Raw genomic sequence first — 21,961 nt, 5'->3', positions numbered from 1 at the left:
TCACTGAAGTAGTTATCATAATGTTAGCTATAAAAACTTAAGGAAACACAAGGGAATAAAAGGCTACACCATTCAGCATGCTGTCAACATTTAAACACCTCTCTAAATCTCTGAAACTCAAGCCCTTCAGTATTAGTCCACAGAACTATAAAATCTTGGTAAATATTAAATTCTACATGCAATTACATCCAACAAATTCAATTAAACACATTAAAAAAGCAGATATTAGTGCATATCCTACCACCTTAAGCAACCTTATGCACTTCCAGCAGACAAAGACAAGGGGCCTACAATGCACTCATTACTTACTTTTAGAGATACTGGCCGTGTTTTGGCCTGTAAATAACAAGAAATGTCAATATTGCAAAACACCATACACAATTCTTTCTATCCCACACCCTGCAAAATCCAAAACAGTGAAAGTGCAATAAAAAGCATGGATAAGGGAAAAAAGCATTTGAAATAAATATAACAAAATAAAACCAAAGAAAATGTCTACGAAACATTGATATGGGTCTACAAGTTCTCAATTTATTTATTTTTTTTTAAAAACTTGAATTGAAAAAAAGAAAACAAAAAAAGCAGCTAAATTTTGCCTAGGACAACTTCCACTGACTTCGACATGAACTCGCAAGCTTTTAGATGCCAAAGTTTTACATTCAGGTTTTTCAAATGTAATAAATATTGGACATTCAAATTTTTGAAACCATAATTCAGATTACGGAGTTTTAGCATGAAAAACTTGAATTTGAGCATTGATAATTCACCCACTATTGTGTGCCAGCAATTTTTTTAAATTATCATTTATGTACCTGATGTTCTTTTTTCTCTCTTTCCATAAAATAAAATAAAAAAACTATTTATAAAAACACCAACAACAATACAGCCATTGTTGGTAGAATTACAGCATTTAGCCATAACAGGGTGTGAGTGAAGTGAAAAAAATGTTTCCTTACATTTGCAATGCAACAATATTAGACATAAAAACGTAAGAAGTTAGGCATGTAAGCAAATAAAACAATCAGTACCGGACACTTTATTAACACTTTTTCTTAAACAATAGTAGCAATGTGAAGACATAAATACCCTTTCTCCTCATCTGAAGCGACTTCTAATACAGGGGTGTACAACTTCAAGCTTTAAGAGCCATTACAGACCAGCATGTCAAAATATCCCTGTCTGGCAGATGGTGAGGTCACTGTGATTTTAGAATTTTGATAACTTAAACCTTCCTTAACTGGGTATAAACTTAATATGGTGTGCTTAAGGCTTGTAGTTGGGTACCCCTGCACTAACTATAGAATATGTTTTTACTCCATCACCTCAAAATTCACTTTAGCTGAACAAAGTTATTATAAACAGTGTTTTCCAGGGAGTTTCCATTAAATATTGAAAACCATTACCCTAGTATCTTCTAACTCTCTCTGAAGTTTGTCAGCTTTGGTCTTTTCAAAGAGCAGGCTCTGTTCAAGCTCCTTAATGCGGGCATGCTCCAGTTTGGTCTGCGTCTGTTAGTAAAAAGGGAGAGGAAGAGAACACAACAGTGCCACCATCACATGCCAGCACAAGAGGAAGGAGCCACATGCAGGCCGTGCTCCGGTGCCATTGGACCATAGATGAACAAAGATGAAGCAGGAAAAAAAACGAGGGGAAAAGGACCAATATGATGCTTGGAAAAGGGTGATCAAGATAATAAAAAAAGACAGACAATGATGTGTTGAAAGACACACAGAAATGGAAATAAGTAGAAACATAAGATAGGTGCATGCAGCAAGTAAAATTACATTTTTCCAGAATTAACAAGAAATGCATTAGCATTTTAGATTGTTAATACATTTGCAAGCTGAAATCTCCTCACTTGTTAATACAAAGCTGAGTATTAAAACATGGTACAGTTTCCCTGGGCAGCAAAAGTATTAATGCGCACTAACAAAAACACTTCATGATTGTTTTAGCACTCAGTATGAATCTATTTAAATATCTATTAATCGTTTAGTTCTTTACTGAATATTTTAATAGAAATATGTTTGCCACTACAAAAGCCATTTGTTAAAGCACTAATAGATTATGGAGAAGCAAAATATTGTTTAGAGTTAGGGCGCCATTTTTTAGACCAAATATTTGAGCACTTCCACAACAAGCCTATAAACTAATAATAATTTAGTATAACAAGATTTGCCTGTACTTTGAATTAACTTGTAAATTATACACGATATGGCCAAAAGTATCTGGACACTTGTCTGTCCAATATCTCATTCCAAAAACAAGTGTATTAAATTACATTGGTCCTCATTCTACAGCTATAAAAGCCTCTAGTCTTCAGGACAAGGCTTCCACCAGATATTAGAATTTTGTTGGCAGGATTTGCTTCAATTTAGCCACAACATAATTTGATATGGTGGGCATTTGGTAATCCAGTCTCACTCACAGTTGGCATAACAATTTACCCCTTAATTGTTCAGATGGGTTGAGGTTATGTAACTGTGCAGGCTAGTGAAGTTCTTCTACTCTCATCCGAGCAACCCAATTCTGTACACACCCGGCTTTGTTCATAGGGACTGTTCATAGTGTTCATAGTGTTGTAACAGGAAAGGGCTTTTCTCCAACTATTGCCACAAGGTAGGAAACATGGAATTGTCAAGTATGTCTCTCTACGCTGTAGCATTAAGGTTTGCTCTTACTAGAACCAGGGACTGTAGCCAGACAATTATTTCTCCTCCATGCATGATAAATAGACCTCAAACTCTCAAGTGTTGATATGCTTGTAGAAATGTATACTTTATTAACAGTTGATTTAGGCAGCTCTACCAGTTCAAAATTTGATGGACTGACTTGTTAGAAAGATGGCATCCTATAATAGAGTCCCATTGAATGTCACAAGTTCTTCTGTACAACTAATTCTACAAACAATGTTTGTTGCAGGTGATTACATGGTTGTTTACCTGTGTCATAAATGCGTGTGTCTTCAAGTGACAATTTCACTAATTATATGTGCGCAGATACTTTGGCCATACAGTGAAATTTATTAAATGTAACAGTTTTACTTCTTCAGTGACCAAACCTGTATTTGGTGAGATGTGTTCTCAAACAAATCTAAAGGACACAGAGACAATTTAGTGGCAGTTATTTTAAAATATTTTAACACCATTAAAGGGGTTCTTCACCTTAACTCTTAGTATATAGAATGTCTTATTCTTAGCAAATTTTAAATTGGTCTTAATTTATTAATTTTTTTTAATTGTTCTCCTGCCTCTTTTCATGATGGGGGTCACTAACCCCATCAACCAAAAAAACTATTCCTCTGTGAGGGTACAATTTTGCTATTGCTATTTTTTTTGTTTGTTTTTACTTATCTTTCTATTCCTGCCCTCTCTTAGGTTTATTCCAGTCTCTAATTCAAACCACTGCCTGGCTGCTAGGGTATACTGGACCCTAGCAGAGTTCTGAACAAAAAGCTAAATAATTAAAAAAAACATAAAAATAAATATTGAAAACCAATTGCAAATAGCTGTAGCATTTGAAAGTCTACATCAAACTAAAAGTTAATTTAAAGGTGAACCACCCCTTTAATACCATAATTATTGACTAAAAATGTAGCATAATAACATGGCATTAACCAGTGATCTAAAAGTGTATTACCTCTCTTAGTGTAATGTTCATCTAGTTTGGATGGGGCTAGATCTGAGCATTTTAATACACTGATAAACACTGCAGTGCCCAGAAAGAGGCCATTCCAACATTTTCTCTGTCTAAGGCTAGAAATATATAGATCCCCCAGAATTATATTTAATGTATAATGGCCAGTCTTAGTTAGAAAACAATACATTTTCTCAAAGCTACTTAGACCTCAAAAGTCAAAGGAATTACATATTTATTTTATGTCTAAATGTGTCACTATAAAATGGGAAAAATTACTGGAAGGCTCTTTCAACAATATTTATGACATAATGGAAAATGAAAAAGTACCTAAAGGGCAAGTAACACAAGATTATCTTTCTACAAGGTGAACTGGTAAGAAAATCAAATCTGAATGTGCCTATTTACTATTTTTAAGACTTTTTAAATATGATTGAGTAGTTTGAAAAGGTAGTATAATGGAAGCCATTGCTGAAATCTGCTAGAATTTTCAAGCAAAGGCTGTCCAACTGGCAATCCAGAAATGCCCCAACCCAAGAGTTTTAAAGCTATCTACCATGTCAATATACCAATTAAAACACAATATATATACCTATGCATATATAAATAAAACCCTGTGTGTCCCTTTATAACACACATACTATACATTAGACCACATGTATCTAAAATAGAACACTTTTCTATTTTTAGTCAAATTTACCTGTTTTACCTAATTTGACTATAAAAATCTTATTTTTTAAGTCAATTTTTATCCTTTTAAATTAGGACAACTACCCGTTTTATATTTGTATAAATTAACAAATTTTTTTAATTTTCGATAACATTGCAGGAAAAGTTTCTAAAACTGTATAAATAGGTAAAACTATTTTAATCAAAACTTTCATATTATTAGCCATTTATTATCAGGGGCCTACCATCTGCATGTTACTTGCTTTTTAAGAGAACCTCCTAAATGCACAAAATGACATTTTCACATTGAAAGAAAATGTAAGCAGTTTTCCAGTATACAATAATTTAATACTTTCGATATTGTTACTGTTATTTTAAAACATAATTGCTATTGAAAGCAATATCCATCTGATTGTTCAGATCCTCCTTTGCCTCCTGAACCAGTGTAGCAGAAGTTAAATGATTACCAGACCTGGAGGAACATTTCTGTTACATTGTTTAGATTCAGAAGCACAGAACAAAAAGGGATAAAAAAAATAATGCTTTCAACTGCAAATTAATTTACTAAATTAACTTTAAAAGAGAAGGAATGCTACGGAGGCATTTTATTGCCAATAGATTAGCTGCAATAGTGCAAGCTAGAATGCTATATTTATTCTGTAGAATGTTTTACCATACCTGAGTAAAAAGTTCTAGAAACTCTCTGTTTGTTTAGAATAGCAGCATCAGTATAAGCTTGGTGTGTGACATCTCTCCCTGCTCACTCATAGCTCTGGGCTCAGATTACAGCAGAGAAGGGAGGGGGAGAGAGGAGCAAACTGAGCATGCTCATGCCCAGGGCAAGGAGGTTTAAGATGAAGGCAGGAAGTCTGATGCAGAAGCCCATGTGCACACAATAGAAGGAAAGAAATTAAGTGTTTCTTTTTACAGAGGACTCAGAGTAGCATTTCTTTGAGGGTTTACTGGTATATTTAGGTGGACTTTTCTGATAAGGGTTACTTAGTTTTAACCTTTCCTTCTCCTTTAAAACTTTGAAAAGTTTAATATATATTGCAAAGTTGCTTAGAATTTTCTTTGTGAAAAAAATTTCTGTCTGGAGATCCCCTTTGAAGTGTAAAATGAAAAATGTTTTAATTTCACTTCATAAGTGAATACTTTTTAAGGCTTATGGCACATGGGGTGTGTGATTGTTCTCATGCAGTGACAGATAGCTTGGGCCACTGTTTTCCACCTAAACACAAATAACCCCATTTGCCATTTGCCGTAATACTTTCTACCACCCACCATGGTACTTAGCTAATGTAATTATTATTAAGCTATTTTAATCAATCAAATCAGCATTCCTTTCAGGAAGCATAAACAGAAAAGGCATTCAACAGATCAGTTTCAGAAATAATTGCAGAACTTTGTTTATAAAACTGGCAGTAATCTACAAGCAAAGTAACTATAACTAGTGATTGTCACTATGACACTTCCAGTTTTACAAACCTGACAGTCTGATTTTAGATTGTGAAAAGCATTAGCAAGCAAGAAGCATTGCTGGCCTGTGAAGATGATGAATTTCAAGTGTAGTTGCCAGCTCAGTAAAGCTTTATCTATGGTGACCATGCTGGAAAGAATAGCTCCCCTCTATCCAATTTACCTGTACTGTTCACATATACGTCATGTTGTAGGATCTACAGTTGAACAAACTTGCTAAACAAATATAAACTATTACCTTATTCTGTATAACCATCAGTGTGGTTTGAATTCGTTACCATAAGAAGAAATATTTCAATGCAAAAATGAAAATGTGCTGGCTATATTTTACCTCTAAATCACCCTTTGTGATACACTCTTCTTCAACACGGAACTGAAGATCCTCAACTTTCCTGGAAAACAAAAATCATAGTAATTTAGCATCCATGACAGCCTCAAAATACATTTTCATGAAAAAAGACTGGATGATTATACTCCCTTGTATTAAACACACGCTATAAGGTGCTAACAATCTTAGTGAATCAAAGAAAATTATAAAATGTGCAAAAACATTTACATTTGAGAGAATAAATCTTATTAATATAATGGAGAAGAAGTTGAAAAAGCTACCAGCCTACTATAAATGCTTACAATGCTTTAGTGTTTTTCTTGAAAGGGCCAGTTACACATTTCCTAACCCCCATTCACATATTATTAATATACCTAAGTATGGTCAATAATCTGTTAAACCAATACCACTTTTTTGCTTTTTACCAGATACTTACCTTTTCTCCTCTTCCAGTTGGTTTAGAAGTTCAACCTTTTCTCTGTCAGCCGCTTCTACAAAAGCACGCAACTGATCCATTTTCGCTTCCATTTCTACCACATACTAGAGGCAAATAAGAAAAAGGATTTCAGCACATGGAATTCATACAAGAGGATATTGCATATATAACTTTATAATCCTAGGATAACTTGGTTTATAAAAGGCCAAAAGCTGAATATTTTTAAGTGTCTTCTACCAAACATGCAGGACTTTTACCTGATCATGTCCATGGCGTATCACTGATAACTCTTGTTCGACCTCTCCCACTTGACTTGTGGCTTTGGCAACCTCAGCTCTCTCCATGTCCCTTTCAGCCAGAAGTTGTTCAATATGTTGCTGTTTTTCTTTCAAAGCTTCTTGAAGAGCTGTTGTGCCAGAAATTTTTCTTGCATATCGGGAAGATGTTTCAGTTAACTAGAGAACAAAAATCAAATATAAAACATTTCAAAGAATAAAAGAACCGTTTTAATATAAGGACACCGAAACATCCAAACTACAATTAGATATTGGATGGGACTATGTGACAATGCAGAGCAGTATGTATGAAACAGCTGTAAAACATTCTCCAAAAAACCTGACTATCCAAGTAGAGAAAGAAAACTATTATTTGTCATTATGGGCACAATTTAAACACAGTACTATATATTCTATTTTTATGATAACTAAAGGATGCACTACAATAAGAATGCATTCATCGTGATTCTTTACACAAACATGAAAGCTCTTTTTCATATCTTCTAAACCAGGGGTGTAAACCCAAATGTAAATATTTGCATTAAAAAAGCAATTGTAATTCTAAGCAGTTTTCCAGTTTTCCAAAATTCCTATTGGTCAAAGAGATTATTTGGTAATGTTTGCTACTGAAAGCAATATCTGTCAGTTCTTTGCTATTCTCTGTAGTGCTGGTTCTTTGTACATGTACCACTTAAACAATGAAGAAGTAGCCCATTCTCCTCCAGCTAGGACTTAATTTCCACAATGACTTGCACACTTCCGTCCTTCTTTACAAGAAGGCTAATAACAGAACATGTAGGCATTGTGAAAAATGGTGCTTCAGCTGGAGGAAAACTCATTATTTTAGTGCTGACTAAAACATACTATGGATTGCGAACGTTTATAAAGTAAACAGGCGGACAAATGAACACTTGGCAATGTTCACCCAGAAATAACAATTCCCAAAATGAAAGAAAATATAATTCTAAGCAATCTCTAATAACATTAATAATACATTTTCAGTGGTTTTAAGTTGTAAATATAATTGAAATGCAGCTGAAAGCAGTACTTGTCTGATCCTTTCTCTTCTCTGCTCCTTCAGCCAAGACAAGTCTAATGACCTACTGATAATCTGGCTTCTGTTACAGTTGCTGCAAAATTTAGAGCCACCAGGGCAAAGAACAGCAAAGGACATGCAGATACTGCTTTTAACAGCAATTACATTAACAAATAACTGTAAAAACAGTGAACATTTTTAATAAATGTATATTGAAAGATATGACTATGAAGGATTTTCATTCATCCAGGTCATTGAAGACGTTTCACTACTCATCCGAGCAGCTTCTTCAGTTCAACGTCTTCAATGATTACTCAGCAAGTGCAGTTGCTTTAGAATTACTTAGATGTAATATACTAGCTGTATATTGGAAGGTTCCACAGAATTACACCTTCTATCATTAGGAAAAAAATTATTTTTAGAAGATGGCATCCCCTATAATTATTATATATATGAACTATATATATAAAATAATCATTGTTTTTATAATTGTATAAAGATATCAATGACCTACCAGCCCTGTGCGACTTGGTTTGTTGCTTACAGAGGAGGAGATGGAGCTCAGGGAACTTATGGAAGAAGCACTGGGGCTACGTTTTAGCGAAGCTGGGGTAGCGGGAGTGGTAGCAATTTTTCTTACGGATGTTTTTGCTTTCGCTGGAGTGGTTGATGGAAACCCAATACGTGTAACTTTATGTACAGGTGCAAACAAGCCATACTTTGGCTGACACTGAAAATACCTTTAAATAAAAGATGAAACAAACTTGTCAGAAGAAATATCTAAAATCTGCTATTCAGCCAAAATGGTAAGGGAAGAGGAGACAGCCTGAGTAAAAAAAAGTTAAGCATTACAAATTAAGGATAATAATAATAACAACCCTGAAGCCTCAACCTGCAATGGCTTGTCAAGATCAGTAACCCAACCAAACTGCATGATCAGCTACAAGCTGAAAAAAGTCAGAAGCTCAATACAACAGGGCCATCTGCTATATACTAAAAGTTTGGGGAGTGGCCTGTGTACTGGAGCTTAAAAGTGAAAAACAAATCTGAAGGAGGGTTTAAGTTCCCCGTAGTGTTATTTATCATTTTACACCACTGCAGCAGGCAGCCATCATTGCACATGGTGATGTGCAGGCGCTTGCCCATGAAAACCCATTATCTTATGATGAAAAACAAATAATTCATTACTATTAGAGAGTTTAAACCTTGGCAGTCAGTGTACATGTGATTTTCACTTAGTACAAAAAGAACACAGCAGTCCCATGTGATTTTATGTGGCCTAACACTTTTTGGCTGAACTGCTGTTGCTACTTTACAAACACCAGACTTACAGATGGCAGACTTACACACACATCAAACAGAGCAGAAATACCACAGTGACGTGTTGGAAAGGTGCCTTCCTATAATGAACTGTACTGAAATTCATTGAGTTCTTCAAAATGACCTATTCTACTCTCAAAGTTTGTTGCCTGAGTTTACATGGTTAGAATAGCTAATTCTACTAATTAAACTGCTACACCAATATTGTCATTTAACAGATTTTTTGCATTAAAATAATAGACAAAAAGTATGTTCAGCACAACTCTTATTTATTCATATTAACATGGAGGGTATACTGCCCCTTTAATTATTACTATGCAGAAAAAAGTATGATTTATTTTTCCATATAAGCTCAGAATGTGCTAATATTAAATACATGCGTTCTCATGACCAAATTGCAGATAATGACACGTGACACTCACCTTGTACCTGCCACAGCTCCATCATTTTTTCCCAAAGGCTCGTCTAATTCAACTCCACACCATTCTCCTTTGGCAAAATCTGTCTCTCCCAGAAAACGAATAACTCCAGCTTTTGATCCACTCACCTGTCAACATACATGGCACATAAAACTATTGGTATTAAGGATATGTCCTAGCAAATATTCACCAACATATTTAAAGTCTTGATAGGATTTATGGCATTACAGGGCTAAACTACACTTTAGATATAACTTAAGTCTCCTCTTCATTAACCCTAGCAAAAGTGTCCTATTTGTTAAGCACATTCCAAATGGTTTTTACACTTAATTTTGCATACTCAAAATCCACCTGCTGAGGGACTACTTTTCTCCCAGGCTCAGGGGCAGGGTATGATCATTGTCTCCCACTACACTGATCTCCCCAATCTTTTTTATGTAAGAAAAAGTAGTATAAAAACCTGCTTGCAGAAGCAGGAGCACCTATTACTGATTATCAAAAAAGAAACGGCATAGTAGCTCTGTAACATAGTATATAAATACCTAGTCCGTCTGGTACAGAAAATGTGAGACTCTTAAACCACACCACTTTGAGTTCTCAACTGGGGAAAGGTGTCTGTGGTGATCTAGGTCCTATAAAAATAGCTATTTACCCAGGGCTGTGGAGTCAATACATAAATACTTTGGCTACCTCCAACTCCACCTCCAACTCCAACATGTTTAAAGGAACAATAACACCAAAAACTGAAAGTGTATTAAAGTAATTAAAATATAATGTACTGTTGATATGCTTTGATAAAACTATACTATAGTGTTTCTGAAGCAAACACGCATCTTTTACCAGTGCATGTTAACTGTATATTATTATAAGTTAATTACTTTAAAATGCTTTCTTTTTAGGTGTTACTGTTCTTTAATATACTGATGTATTTTCCATGTTGAAATAAGGTATGTACACAACATAAGACATTTTATCACTGTCAAAGCTCAATGTAATTCTAAATTCTAAAACAAATCAAAGTTAAACTATATAAAGCAAAAACAATTGGAAAACCTAAAACTACTTATATATTAACTGAACCTGGCATTTAGCTGTAGAATAGCTGTTCAATACAATCCAAAATTAACTAAAAGTATTGTTTTTAGACACATACTGTAATTGCTTCCGCCATATCTTCCTTTATAGAAGCTCTTAAATCTGATTTGAATTTTTTCAGTGCTTCTATTTAAAGTTATTAGGAGTCAGTAAATTTTTGGCAAATCCGACTCCAGATACCCAAAATTGTTGCTGATTCCGACTCCACAGCTCTGACCAAGGAGTTCTGTAGCCCTATAAATGCACAAAGCATGAAGTCAAATGCTTTGATTGATCCCCAAGTTGACTTCTAATATATATTTATAACAGGATGGAAGTTATGGTTTTTTTTTGTTGTAATACTCACATTTTTATGTAGTTATGCAACGCTAATTATTTATGGCTTTCTATCTATCAGTTCTCCTTTAAAAAAACAGAGCTGGGAAAAGCAAACACATCACTAGTGTACTTGAAAAATGAACTCTTCACTTCCTATTTTAATATCCAGCCTGAAGGTCTCATGTCTTTAGGAAAGATCTATTTTTAGTTTGTCAGTTGACGTGGATGAATTCTTAGTCCTCCAGCTGTTATATCTGCTTTCCTTTATTTGAATATAATTAATTAACGTGTCCAGTAAAAAAAAGCCAAAAATGAAAAGGAAAACAAAACCGCTTTTATTGAACCTTGGATATATTTATATTCTTTATTTCAGTATTTTGTGATTCTGTTCCCTAAATTTTTTTTTTTATTCATATGTAACGTAAACAATTTTCAGTCTAGGGGCATGGTTTGACGACGCATATAAGAGGACGCACTAGAGATTATCTCCGACTCCCGATCCTAAATATCCTGTGAATATCAGCGACATCGCCCAGCAAAAACGGAGCCCTGTGAGCTACACTGGGAGCCCCTGCCACGAAGATCCCTGATGGGGCAAAATCGAGCACAGAAGCGAGTCTCAGAGGCGGCAGCATGGCTTGAAAGGTTAAGCCGCGAGGCCCAGCAAGATCAAGATGGCGGCGATGGGCCCGACGTTAATGAGATAGAAGAATCCCAACCAGCAGAGCCCACATTAACTGATCTTCTTGCCGAAATCAGATCCTCTAATGAAACCTGCACAACGCTGATATTTGCAAAAACATAGGAAATAAAAGTGGAGCTCTATCATTAAACTTGATCTCCAAAAACGACGGGAGCAGACCGCCATGCTGGACCACAGAGTAAGCTCGGTCGAAGATGTCTGCAACCCAATACCAGAGTGCATCCAGCAACTTGACAAAGCAGCATACCTGTGCTAATAAGTCTGACGACCTGTAAAATAGGCTCCGTCACAATAATCTTTGGTTCATTGGATTTCCAGAAGCGCCCCTGAAAACGTCATAGAAGCCTGGTTGGTGGAAAAATTTGGGAGAGGCCTTCTCGTCGACATTTGCAGTCGAGAGAGCACACAGGCTACCAACCTAGGCCCCAATACCAGGAGTGGCGGCAAGACCCCTCATCGCAAGAATGCTAAATGCGAGAGACGCAGCACTATCGCAAGGCCGGAAAAAAGAGGCGTTGATTACAACACAGCAAAGGTCTCCATCTTTGGTGAGAGATACAATGTTGGTGTGCCAGATTTGTGGATTGCAAGCGACATTTGAGGGAGCTCGGCTATCAATATGCAATGCTGTACCCGGCACGCCTGAGAGTGATAGCGGATAATATACTTCACCACAAGACCTCAGTGATTGGATCAATACTAGGAAAAGGAGGGTGCTCAACAATCGTGGCCTGCTTCTTCTAGATGAGTGAATTACGCCTAACAGCACCGGGAAGTTAAGATGCCAGCATCAGGTTGTATAATGGTGCCAATTTATTTGCCTTCTCTTTTATGCCTCCGCATATTAGCCCACACCTTTGACATTTTTACCCAACAGGTGCCTTTTAAGAGCATCTATGAAGGAGGATATGGAAGAAGCAATTCTGTTTCTAAGAACAATACAATTTTGCATTTTATTTAACAGCTATTCTACAGCTATATGCCAGGTTCAATTAATAATTGATTAATTATTATTTCATTATAATGGAGTCTATGGGAGATGACCTTTCTGGATAACAGGTTTCCGGATAACAGATCCTATACATCATGCTTGTGAAATGATTAATAGACTACCTGAATCATACTCAATACTGCATATCACTGTTGTATCATTTGGGCGAATTTTACATGTTGAAATAATGCTACCTTTATACCTAAATTCATGTGCAGCTCAGTTGGACTGTATATTATATTTGTATGATCACTCACCACTATGGTGCTTGAGCATGCATGCCAACTAAAATTTATAACAAGAGCAAATGGCAATTGTGTATCTGTATACATACACATACAATTGAATGTAAGAGTTTGGGCACCGTTTGAGAATTTCATACTTGCCAACTGTAAAACATTGGAATAAAGGAAATGCAGATTGTAGCATGTGTAAAAGTTTGGACTATTGCAGAATTTACAGTGAAATCTCAATTTTGCATGCCCTGATTTTCAGTTTTCCTTCCTTTTACACAGTATTTTTATGTTTCAGTTCTTCCCACAGATTTTTAATAATGTTTACATCAGGGGACTGTGAGGGTCATTTCAAAACCTTCAGCTTGTTTTTTTTTTGTCTCCAAGTAGCTCATGGCTTTTGAATTGTTTTTTGTTATGCAGAATTTACTCATATTTAGTGAAATCCTTTCTTCCCTCTACACATGCAATTTTTCATGTGCCACTTGGTTGCCACACAACCCCCAAAGATTATGGATCCAATCCCATGCCTTATTCTTGTTTAGCGTGAAGCTCTGCTTCTTTCTTTTTCTGAGCTCTCCTTCTTTCTCCAGCTGAATGAACCTCAAAGAAGTGCCTACCGGACATGCTCGTTGCCTCCAATGAAATGAATCAGGCATACGCAGCAGGCACCTCTTTGAGGTTTTCACAGTTTTAAAATAAGAGACTTACTTATCCTTTAAATGCACATCAATGTTGTTCATATTAAAGTAAACAGAATAAATAAACTCTCCACAACTGTTCCTAAAAAAAAGCTACATTCCTGTAAATACAGCTAAGCCAAAGGGTTTGTAGCAATGCATGAGATATGCAGTAATCATTCTATAATTCCTGCAAAAGGTAAAGAGATAACATTTGACAATTAAAGACAGCTTAAAATAAATAGATGGCTTACCAAGACTCTGTCACCTAACTTAAGCTCTCGTTCTCCTTTTTTCACAGATCCAGTTTCAGAAAGGTTCGATATGGATTCACTTGTTGTCCTTGTAAGATTGCTTAATTGGGCTGGGGTAGAGGATTCCTTTGCAGATGGTGTGGAGGTTTTTAATGGTGTCACTACTGATGTTGGAGCAGTCGTTACAACTGGAGATACATTTGTACAAGACATAGAGGTTGGAGAGGTAGCTCTAGAAACAGGAGCAGTTTGAGTACCATTGCTCTCCTCTTCCAATGGTGTTCGTGATAATTTTGATGGCCTAGTGAATATTCCTCTTAAGGCTTCACATTGGAAGTATCTAACTCCAGCCACAGCACCATCATTTTTTCCAATAACTTCGTCCAATACTATCCCTGCCCACTGTCCAGGAGCAAACTGGGTCTCACCAAGGAACTGAATGAATCCAGGTTTATTACCATTAACCCAGACCCTCTCTCCAACATGAAAATCATCAACAAACTCTTCTGCAGTCCCTGAAGGGGGGGTTGGTTTCTCTGCTGCTGTTTTTACAGTTGGGGCTGCAACAGGGAAATAAAATAGTTAAACCAAAAGACATATAAAACACATTTTTAATTGACCAATTCACCAAGAAAATCAATGGAATAAAGAGTCTTTACTTACAGTGGGGTTATAAGCACCTTCAACTACAAATAAACATCTGCAAGTAGCTGCAGGTACAGGTAGCCCTCTTTTAACATCTGTCATCACAATTAAAAATCAATGTAACCACAAACCAGTAGCAGACAAAGTTAATGAAAGACTCCTTTTAGGTGCATTTCACTTGGTTGAAAAGACCCAACCAATTCGTCAGTTGCACCTGTCCATGTCCAAGTGTTATTTCTTTGCAAATAATTGGCTGTTTAGGAAATGTGATTTTGGTGTGGCCAAGCATCTGTCCCAGAAAGAGACAGCTTCACAGGAGACATATGAACAGGGTGTTGGAAACCCATTACTATTTGAAACTACATGAAATTTAAGAGATTCTGCTTTTTTATAAGGATCAGTAACAGCTACTAATAAAAAGGTTTCAGTTGAATTGACAAACCTACAATGACTTTTCTGATAAAATTGCAGTGGGTTTGCTTATGTGCTCTGGAGTCTGCATATGTCTATTATATGTGCCCTATGCAAGCTAGCACCCATTAAGTATCCATTCTATTGTTTTTTGCATGTCGGTTGAAGTCAATATACCCAAGAAAAAAATGAAAGTTATGGGCGTTTCCAACAAATTACAATTTTCTACTTGCTCTATAGGGAAATATTATATGCTAATCCAGATAGAATATTTTCACTTGCTGACGTTACCAGACAGTGTTCTCCCTGTAAAATGTTTTCTAGTTGGGTTGGTGGTAAAAATAGAATTCCTGAAGTAAACAATAATCTGGCACCTTCCACGGGGAGAAACAAGAAATTTATGGAGGGTAGGCTGGGAACCCCTGTGGCCACTTGGGTGGCAAAGTGACAAAGCAAAGAGCCAAGAAGCAGTTTGATGACCGGAAATCAAGACTTTTTTCGAACCCTTTCTAAACAGGACTACATCACATCACTAAAATGCTATACAGAGCTGAGAACGAGCAGTAAAAGCTTCAACATTTTCTGTGCATGTCAGTTAATTTGCTTGACTTTCGTCTCATTGGTTCACAATCCCAACAGGAGGTAATCTCGCTTACTAGCTATAGTCTGCATGCTTTCACTAGTGTTAGAGATCACACTGCTGTTATGCTATTATCATAATAACTCACGTACAAATTCTCTGTCTTAACGAGAGTTAGTAACTTTCTGCCAATAGGATCATAAACTAAATGAACTGTTGAGACTTGTGTTTTCAGGGATACATGCTGGCGGAGGGGGGAACCAAATAACTGAGAAAAGGGAGCTGATAAGTTTCTTGACAAAGCAATCATTAAAGAGCAGGAGCTAAGCTGACACATTACCTCTCCCATATATATGCTTGGGGGAAAGAGGGAGGGGGCACATTCCATTTGGACTGTAAGCCCTATGGGATCGGGTCCTCTAGCCTTTTGTTTCCTTGACACTGAGCACTTAATCTGTATTGTAATTATATTTTATATTTATCTGAATTGTATTTCAAATAATGCACTTATTGTTACTTTTTATTTCAATGACCCCTTGTTACTACTAATTTATTGTTTTGCTGTACAGTGCTTTGCCCTCAAGGAGCGCTATACAAATAAAAATATACATACATACTATTTTGGATTCGGCCGAACCCCCAAATCCTTCGCGAAAGATTCGGCCGAATACCGAACCGAAAACGAACCCTAATTTGCATATGCAAATAAGGGTGGGAAGGGGAAAATATTTTTTACTTCCTTGTTTTGTGACACAAAGTCACGCGATTAGCCTCCCCACCCCTAATTTACATATGCAAAATATGATTCGGATTCAGTTTGGCCGGGCAGAAGGATTCGGCCGAATCTGAATCCTGCTGAAAAAGGCCGAATCCTGGCCGAATCCCGAACTGAATCCTGGATTTGGTGCATCCCTAAAACATACATACATACATACATAAGAAGTATAATCGAGCACAGATGTGAGGTTTTAGTTTATAGCACAGGTTCTGTTTCACAGTCTTGCATGAATTTAACTCTAAGGGCAGGGGCCCACAGGGCGGATTCGGGGGAGATTTAGTCGCCTGCCAACTAATCGCCTCTTCTTTGGGGCGACAATCTCCCCGAACTGCCTTCCACCTGCTAAAATGAAAAATCGCCTGCGGCAATGCACTCTCGGAGTTTCAGTGAAGTTTCCTTGTGAGGCAACTTCAGAAATCGAAGCACCACAAGTGCCATTGCGCTGGCGTTTTTTTCATTATTGCAGGTAGAAGGCAGTTCGGGGAGATTGTCGCCCCAAAGAAGAGGTGATTAGTTGGCAGGCGACTAAATCTCCCCGAATCCGCCCTGTATGCCCCTGCCCTAACATTTTCACATTTGTAGCAGTATGATAGCAAGTGAATAAGCAGGATGCATACATTTAATACAAAGGATTCTGCTTATATCCAATTAGAGTAGAGAAAAGGGAATTCCAGAACTGTGCTGTCACCACGCTCCCCACACTGCCTAGGGAAAGATGCTCCACCTACTCCAAATCTTCCAGCGATGCTTCCTTTAATATTCAGCAACTTCAGCAAACAAGGGGATGGGGGTTAGAGTATTATGGGTAGCACATAACACAGGTGAACAACCCATTTAAGGTGTAATGCGCCTCCTTCTGGTGCTTAAGTCTGGCAGATCAGTAAATCAGGTGCAGATTCTAAACGGTTCCAATTTGCTACATTAGTTGATACATTTCTCAGCAGCATCTGTGGAAAATTAGCAACTATTCTAAGAGCTGCCTTTAAAGAGGTGGTTCACTTTTAAGTTAACTTTTGTCATTGAATGGCAAATTCTAAACAACTTTTCAATTTGCCTTCAGTTTTACAGCCTTTTTTCTGACTCTTTATAGTTTTCAAAAAAATTTCAGAGTCACTGAGCCCATATAAAAAAAACAAACAAATGTTCTGTAAGGCTAAAAATGTTTTGTTATTGCTATTTTTTATAACTCTCTCCTATTCATATTCCACCTTGCTAAGGTAATTTCGACCCTAGCAACCAGACTGGAGGGCTGCTGAATAAAAAGCTAAATAAGTCAAAAAAACAAAAACTTGTTGCAATTTGTCTCAGAATATCACTTTCTATGTCATACTAAAAGTCAATTTAAAGGTGAACAAACCCTTTAAAGAAACTTTGGGATTCTGTTCAGAAGGGCCACAGATAAGAAATGTATTTACCCCCCTAAGACATACAAAGGTGAAAAAGGTAAACTTTAGCATTAGATCAAACGGAAAAAAAATACTGGAATGTGAACAACCCCTTTAATAAAAGTCAAAATAAAAAAACAATATCTAGTGAGTCAATGTGCAGCCACACCAGTAATGCATGACAGAAGGCAGGATTTACCATGAATGCATTGCACAATACAAAACTAGTAAACCCAGAGTTAATAATGTATATTTACTTATTTTTGCCTATTTCCTCTTGCTTATTTTACTGTATTTCTTCTTCACAGATTGAGTGATTTCATGTAAAGCTAATGCTCTTACCAGTGACAGCAGATGATTTAGCAGCAACTGCTCCAGGTTTTGCTATTCTGGAAGGAGCCTTTAGCCCACTAGGCTTCAGGGAACTCATTCTTTCATCGAAAAGCTAAAATTTTCCACAAATTTTTATGTTTTTGTAACCATCGATTCCACGGTGTCTGCTGCCTTCAGAAGGTCCAAAGTTAACTGTTAAAGACACAGAGTAAAGGTTCAGTGGCATGGTAATTATTTTATTATGGGAGTTACTAAGGATACAAACCCTATAAACAGAGCTGTATAACTTAGCATATCACAAACTCAAAACAAACTTGCAGAAAATGTTTACATACTGGAAGAAAATTGATTTGAGAATTAAAATTTTGCTTCGCTCACCAGACTTTGTGCCTATATTTTTCAAATTATATGGGCAGAGGAGCTTACAGTGCAGATGGCCATGCTGGGGGCACACTTATATGCATACTGAGCAAGTGTCCTGGCTCTCTCAATATGAGCATGTGCCTAATCCAATCTCATGTTATTTGCATACTGAGTGATCTGGGACACAAACTTAATAAGCACATACCTATGCTCCAGTATGGCCAACTGCCCCAGGAGCATATTTGGGGCGAGCACATAACTCGGGGTGGCTATCCTTGAACAAAATAATATTTTTTCCCCAAGAGTGGAGGCTCTGTTAACCTGCTGCTCCAATAGGGAAAATGTTAGCCAAATTTATCATTTAAAGGGGTGGTTCACCTTTACATTAACTTTTAGTATGTTCTTGAATAGCTAATTCGAAGCAACTTTTCAATTGGTTTTCATTATTTCTTATAGTTTTTTTAATTATTTGCCTTCTTCTTCTGACACTTTCTAACTTTCAAATGGGGATCACTGACTCCATCTAAAAAACAAATGCTCTATAAGGCTACACATGTATTGTTATTGTTACTTTTTATTACTCATCTTTCTATTCAGGCCTCTCCTATTCATATTCCAGTCTCTTATTCAAATCAATGCATAGTTGCTAGGGTAATTTGGATCCTAGCAACCATATTGCTGAAACTGCAAACTGGAGAGCTGGTAAATAAAAAGCTAAATAGCTCAAAAACCACACATAATAAAAAATGAAAACCAATTGCAAATTGTCAGAATATCACTCTACATCATACTAAAGTTAATGTAAAGGTGAACAACCCTTTTAAGAGTTGCACACAGTCTCCAGGGCCAAAGGTCCCACTTAATAATACATTTACAGTGCAGTAAAACCATACAAAGTAGCATCCAGTACCAGTGATTAACATGTTTGCATCCAACACTGCCAGTGCTATTAACCTAAAGATTTTATCTGCACAAGGATGGGCACTACATGAAAACAGCATTGCTTATTCTGCATACAGAACATGAAATATCTGCATATCTACATACTGAAATAAATGTAAAACCAAATGGGTTATATTTATCAAAGAGTGAAGTTAGAGATCACCACCGTCCACTAGTGAAATTCCGCCACTCTTCATTCATTTCTATGGGATTTTGAAAGACCTATTTATCAAAGGATGAACTTTCACTTTCACCCACAATACTCTTTAAAAATCCCTTAGAAATGAATGGAGAGTGGCGGAATTTCAGTCTAGAAGACTGTGGTGATCTCTAACTTCATTCTTTGATAAATATACCCCCATGACTCCAAGAAATCATTATACAAGTGGATAATGCAGAATGCTTGCTTTGCACTAAAAGACAAAGCATCTGGAAGACAAGTGTTCTTGTTTTAATCGACAAGGACAAACTATTCATTGTACAGAATTCAGAACTTGTCAAAGTTAAATGTCATTCTTTACCCAAGAATTTCAAGCAGGTTAATTTTTTTTTTAAGTTTTTATTTTTGCAATTTTTAACAACAATAAAATGAAAATAAGAAACAGAAAAGTAAAGGAGAGAAGTAAGGCAAAGGCATCAATTACAAATATACAGGATTACAACCTTTTTTGTTCAGTCTACTGTATATCCAACCAGGTGCCCCATATGGCTTCAAATTTCTCTGGGCATCCTCTGGCAGTCAGTTTCTGACTTGAAAGAGTGTCATTTACCAGCTTTTGCCAATATTGCAATGAGGGGGGGGGGGTCTAGGGACTTTCAGTGCATTAGAATGGCTTTCTTAGCATAATAGAGAAGCTGCGGGTAACAGAGTCTGGAGTAGGAGCGAAGTGGAACATCACCGGTTAGGCCAAGTAGACAGAGTTCCAGGGAGTGAATATTTGGGAGTGCAACCTTTTCATTTAGGAACTGAAGCACATTACCCCAGATTCCCTTTATCACCGGGAAGGACCAAAATACATGGAACAGTATTGGCACTTAGGGCACAGGTCAGATACATTATCGTATATTTTCGCTAAGCGATACGGAGTCAGGTACGCTCTGTTTAAAAACTTTACCTGGATGTCTCTATCTCTCATTGAGATGGAAATATTTGGAACCATTTTAAGAGCATCAGACCACATCTCATCATCCAACTTAGGGATGTCTCTCTGCCATTTGTTCTTAATTCTTTCCAGGGGCGAAGGGCCTGCAGTTGACAATATAATGTAGAACCAGGAGAGGACTAACAGGTTTAGTCAGGTCTTGTCTATGGAGGTAGGTCTCTAGGGTAGTTTCAGCTAACCTTATGGATCTTGCAGGCAGGACCGCCATCAGAAATCACAGTGCCCCATACGACAACATTTCCTGGGCTGCGCCGACTGCAAGCCCCACCTACAGGTTCACCCTCCCCACCCCACAGGTCCGCCCCCACCACACAGTAAAAACACAAAAAAAATATTGGTGGCTAGGGTTCCCACATGTTAATAAAAGAATATTGGTGGTCAGGGCCCCCCATGAAAAAAACATTTGTGGCCAGCCCCCCCCCCCCATTAAAAAGTATTGGTGGCTAGGACCCCACTTGAGAAAAAAAAATTGGTGGCCAGGTGTCCCCCCTCCACATTATAAGGAAATTGGTGGCCAGGGCCCCTTAAACATCCATGCGTTCCCGTAGTCAGCAGCTCTCAGAAAGATAGGGGGCCGGCTAATCAAGTAAGTGTGGTGTGGCTGGGCCCCCCTTGGGGCCCCCTACAACTCTCCCCCCTGTCCCCCCCTGATGGCTGCCCTGCTTGCAGGGAATTGTATATTAAAAGCATGGCGCAGCTGTAGAAACCTAAAAAACATATTAGGGGGAGGGTGTATCTCTTGTCTCAGTAAGTCATAAGTTTTACATTCACCACCATTGACAAAGTCCCTTAAGGTTTTGACTCCCAACTGTGCCCATCTGGTACTGTCTTGTAGCCCGTGAAAGTGAGGGAGATGATTATTGCCCTATAGTGGGGTCCTAGGTGACCAAACCTCAGAGGGGCCCTGTTAACGTCTGGGCTTTCTGGAAAGCCTGTACAACTGTGACCATAGAGGGTGTGGTGGTACAATAAGAAGAGGCACCCTGGTACGAAGTTTGGATAGGGCTTCAAGTGAGCCTACTATGGCGGCTTCTAGTATCACCGCTGGATTATTCATATCGGGGACCATCCACCAATGAGCATAGACTAGCTGAGCAGCAAGAATATATACTTTGAGGTTAGGTAGGGCTTGTCCCCCCATTAGACAAAGATGCTTGCAATATTTTTATGTTCAGGCGTGGATGGCTTCCTGCCCATAAGAAGCCCCTAATTATTTTATCCACCCCTTTAAACCAAGAAGCCCTCAGAGTGATAGGGGAGTTGTTATCAAACAAATTTCTTTTAGGGTTGGGGCAGACTAATTGCCTCTTCTGTGGGGCAACAATCTCCCCAAACTGCCTTCCGTCTGCTTGAATGAAGAATCGCCTGCTCTTCGGAAATCACAGCGTTTCGATTTGCGAAGTCGCCCGAAGTTTCCTCATGAGGCAACTTCGGAAATCGAAGCGCCGCGAGTGCATTAGTGATGGTGATTCTTCATTCAAGCAGGCGG

General features: G+C 37.5%; 1 protein-coding gene across 11 annotated transcripts in view; it reads right to left on the bottom strand.

Moving 5' to 3' along the window:
- The window catches only part of clip1.L (CAP-Gly domain containing linker protein 1 L homeolog), an 80,575-nt gene that overhangs the window by 43,397 nt on the left and 15,217 nt on the right, over nucleotides 1-21,961 (bottom strand). For 5 of the 11 annotated variants that reach the window (XM_041567637.1, XM_041567608.1, XM_018263091.2 and 2 more), the window contains exons 2-10: nucleotides 18,014-18,196; nucleotides 13,873-14,432; nucleotides 9,602-9,726; nucleotides 8,374-8,599; nucleotides 6,806-7,003; nucleotides 6,549-6,652; nucleotides 6,116-6,176; nucleotides 1,404-1,508; nucleotides 310-336 (exon numbers count right to left, since the gene is read on the bottom strand). In XM_041567637.1, the coding sequence (XP_041423571.1) occupies nucleotides 310-336; nucleotides 1,404-1,508; nucleotides 6,116-6,176; nucleotides 6,549-6,652; nucleotides 6,806-7,003; nucleotides 8,374-8,599; nucleotides 9,602-9,726; nucleotides 13,873-14,432; nucleotides 18,014-18,101 (1,494 nt within the window). In that variant the 5' untranslated portion in view covers nucleotides 18,102-18,196. The remainder of the gene's footprint in view (nucleotides 1-309; nucleotides 337-1,403; nucleotides 1,509-6,115; nucleotides 6,177-6,548; nucleotides 6,653-6,805; nucleotides 7,004-8,373; nucleotides 8,600-9,601; nucleotides 9,727-13,872; nucleotides 14,433-18,013; nucleotides 18,197-21,961) is intronic. The other 6 variants (XM_041567623.1, XM_018263114.2, XM_041567632.1 and 3 more) reach the window with 3 other exon arrangements.

This window comes from Xenopus laevis, chromosome 1L (assembly GCF_017654675.1).
Source record: "Xenopus laevis strain J_2021 chromosome 1L, Xenopus_laevis_v10.1, whole genome shotgun sequence".
Lineage (NCBI taxonomy): Eukaryota > Metazoa > Chordata > Amphibia > Anura > Pipidae > Xenopus > Xenopus laevis.
Note: the sequence above shows the minus strand (reverse complement) of the source record. Positions and strands in the feature narration are given on the sequence as shown.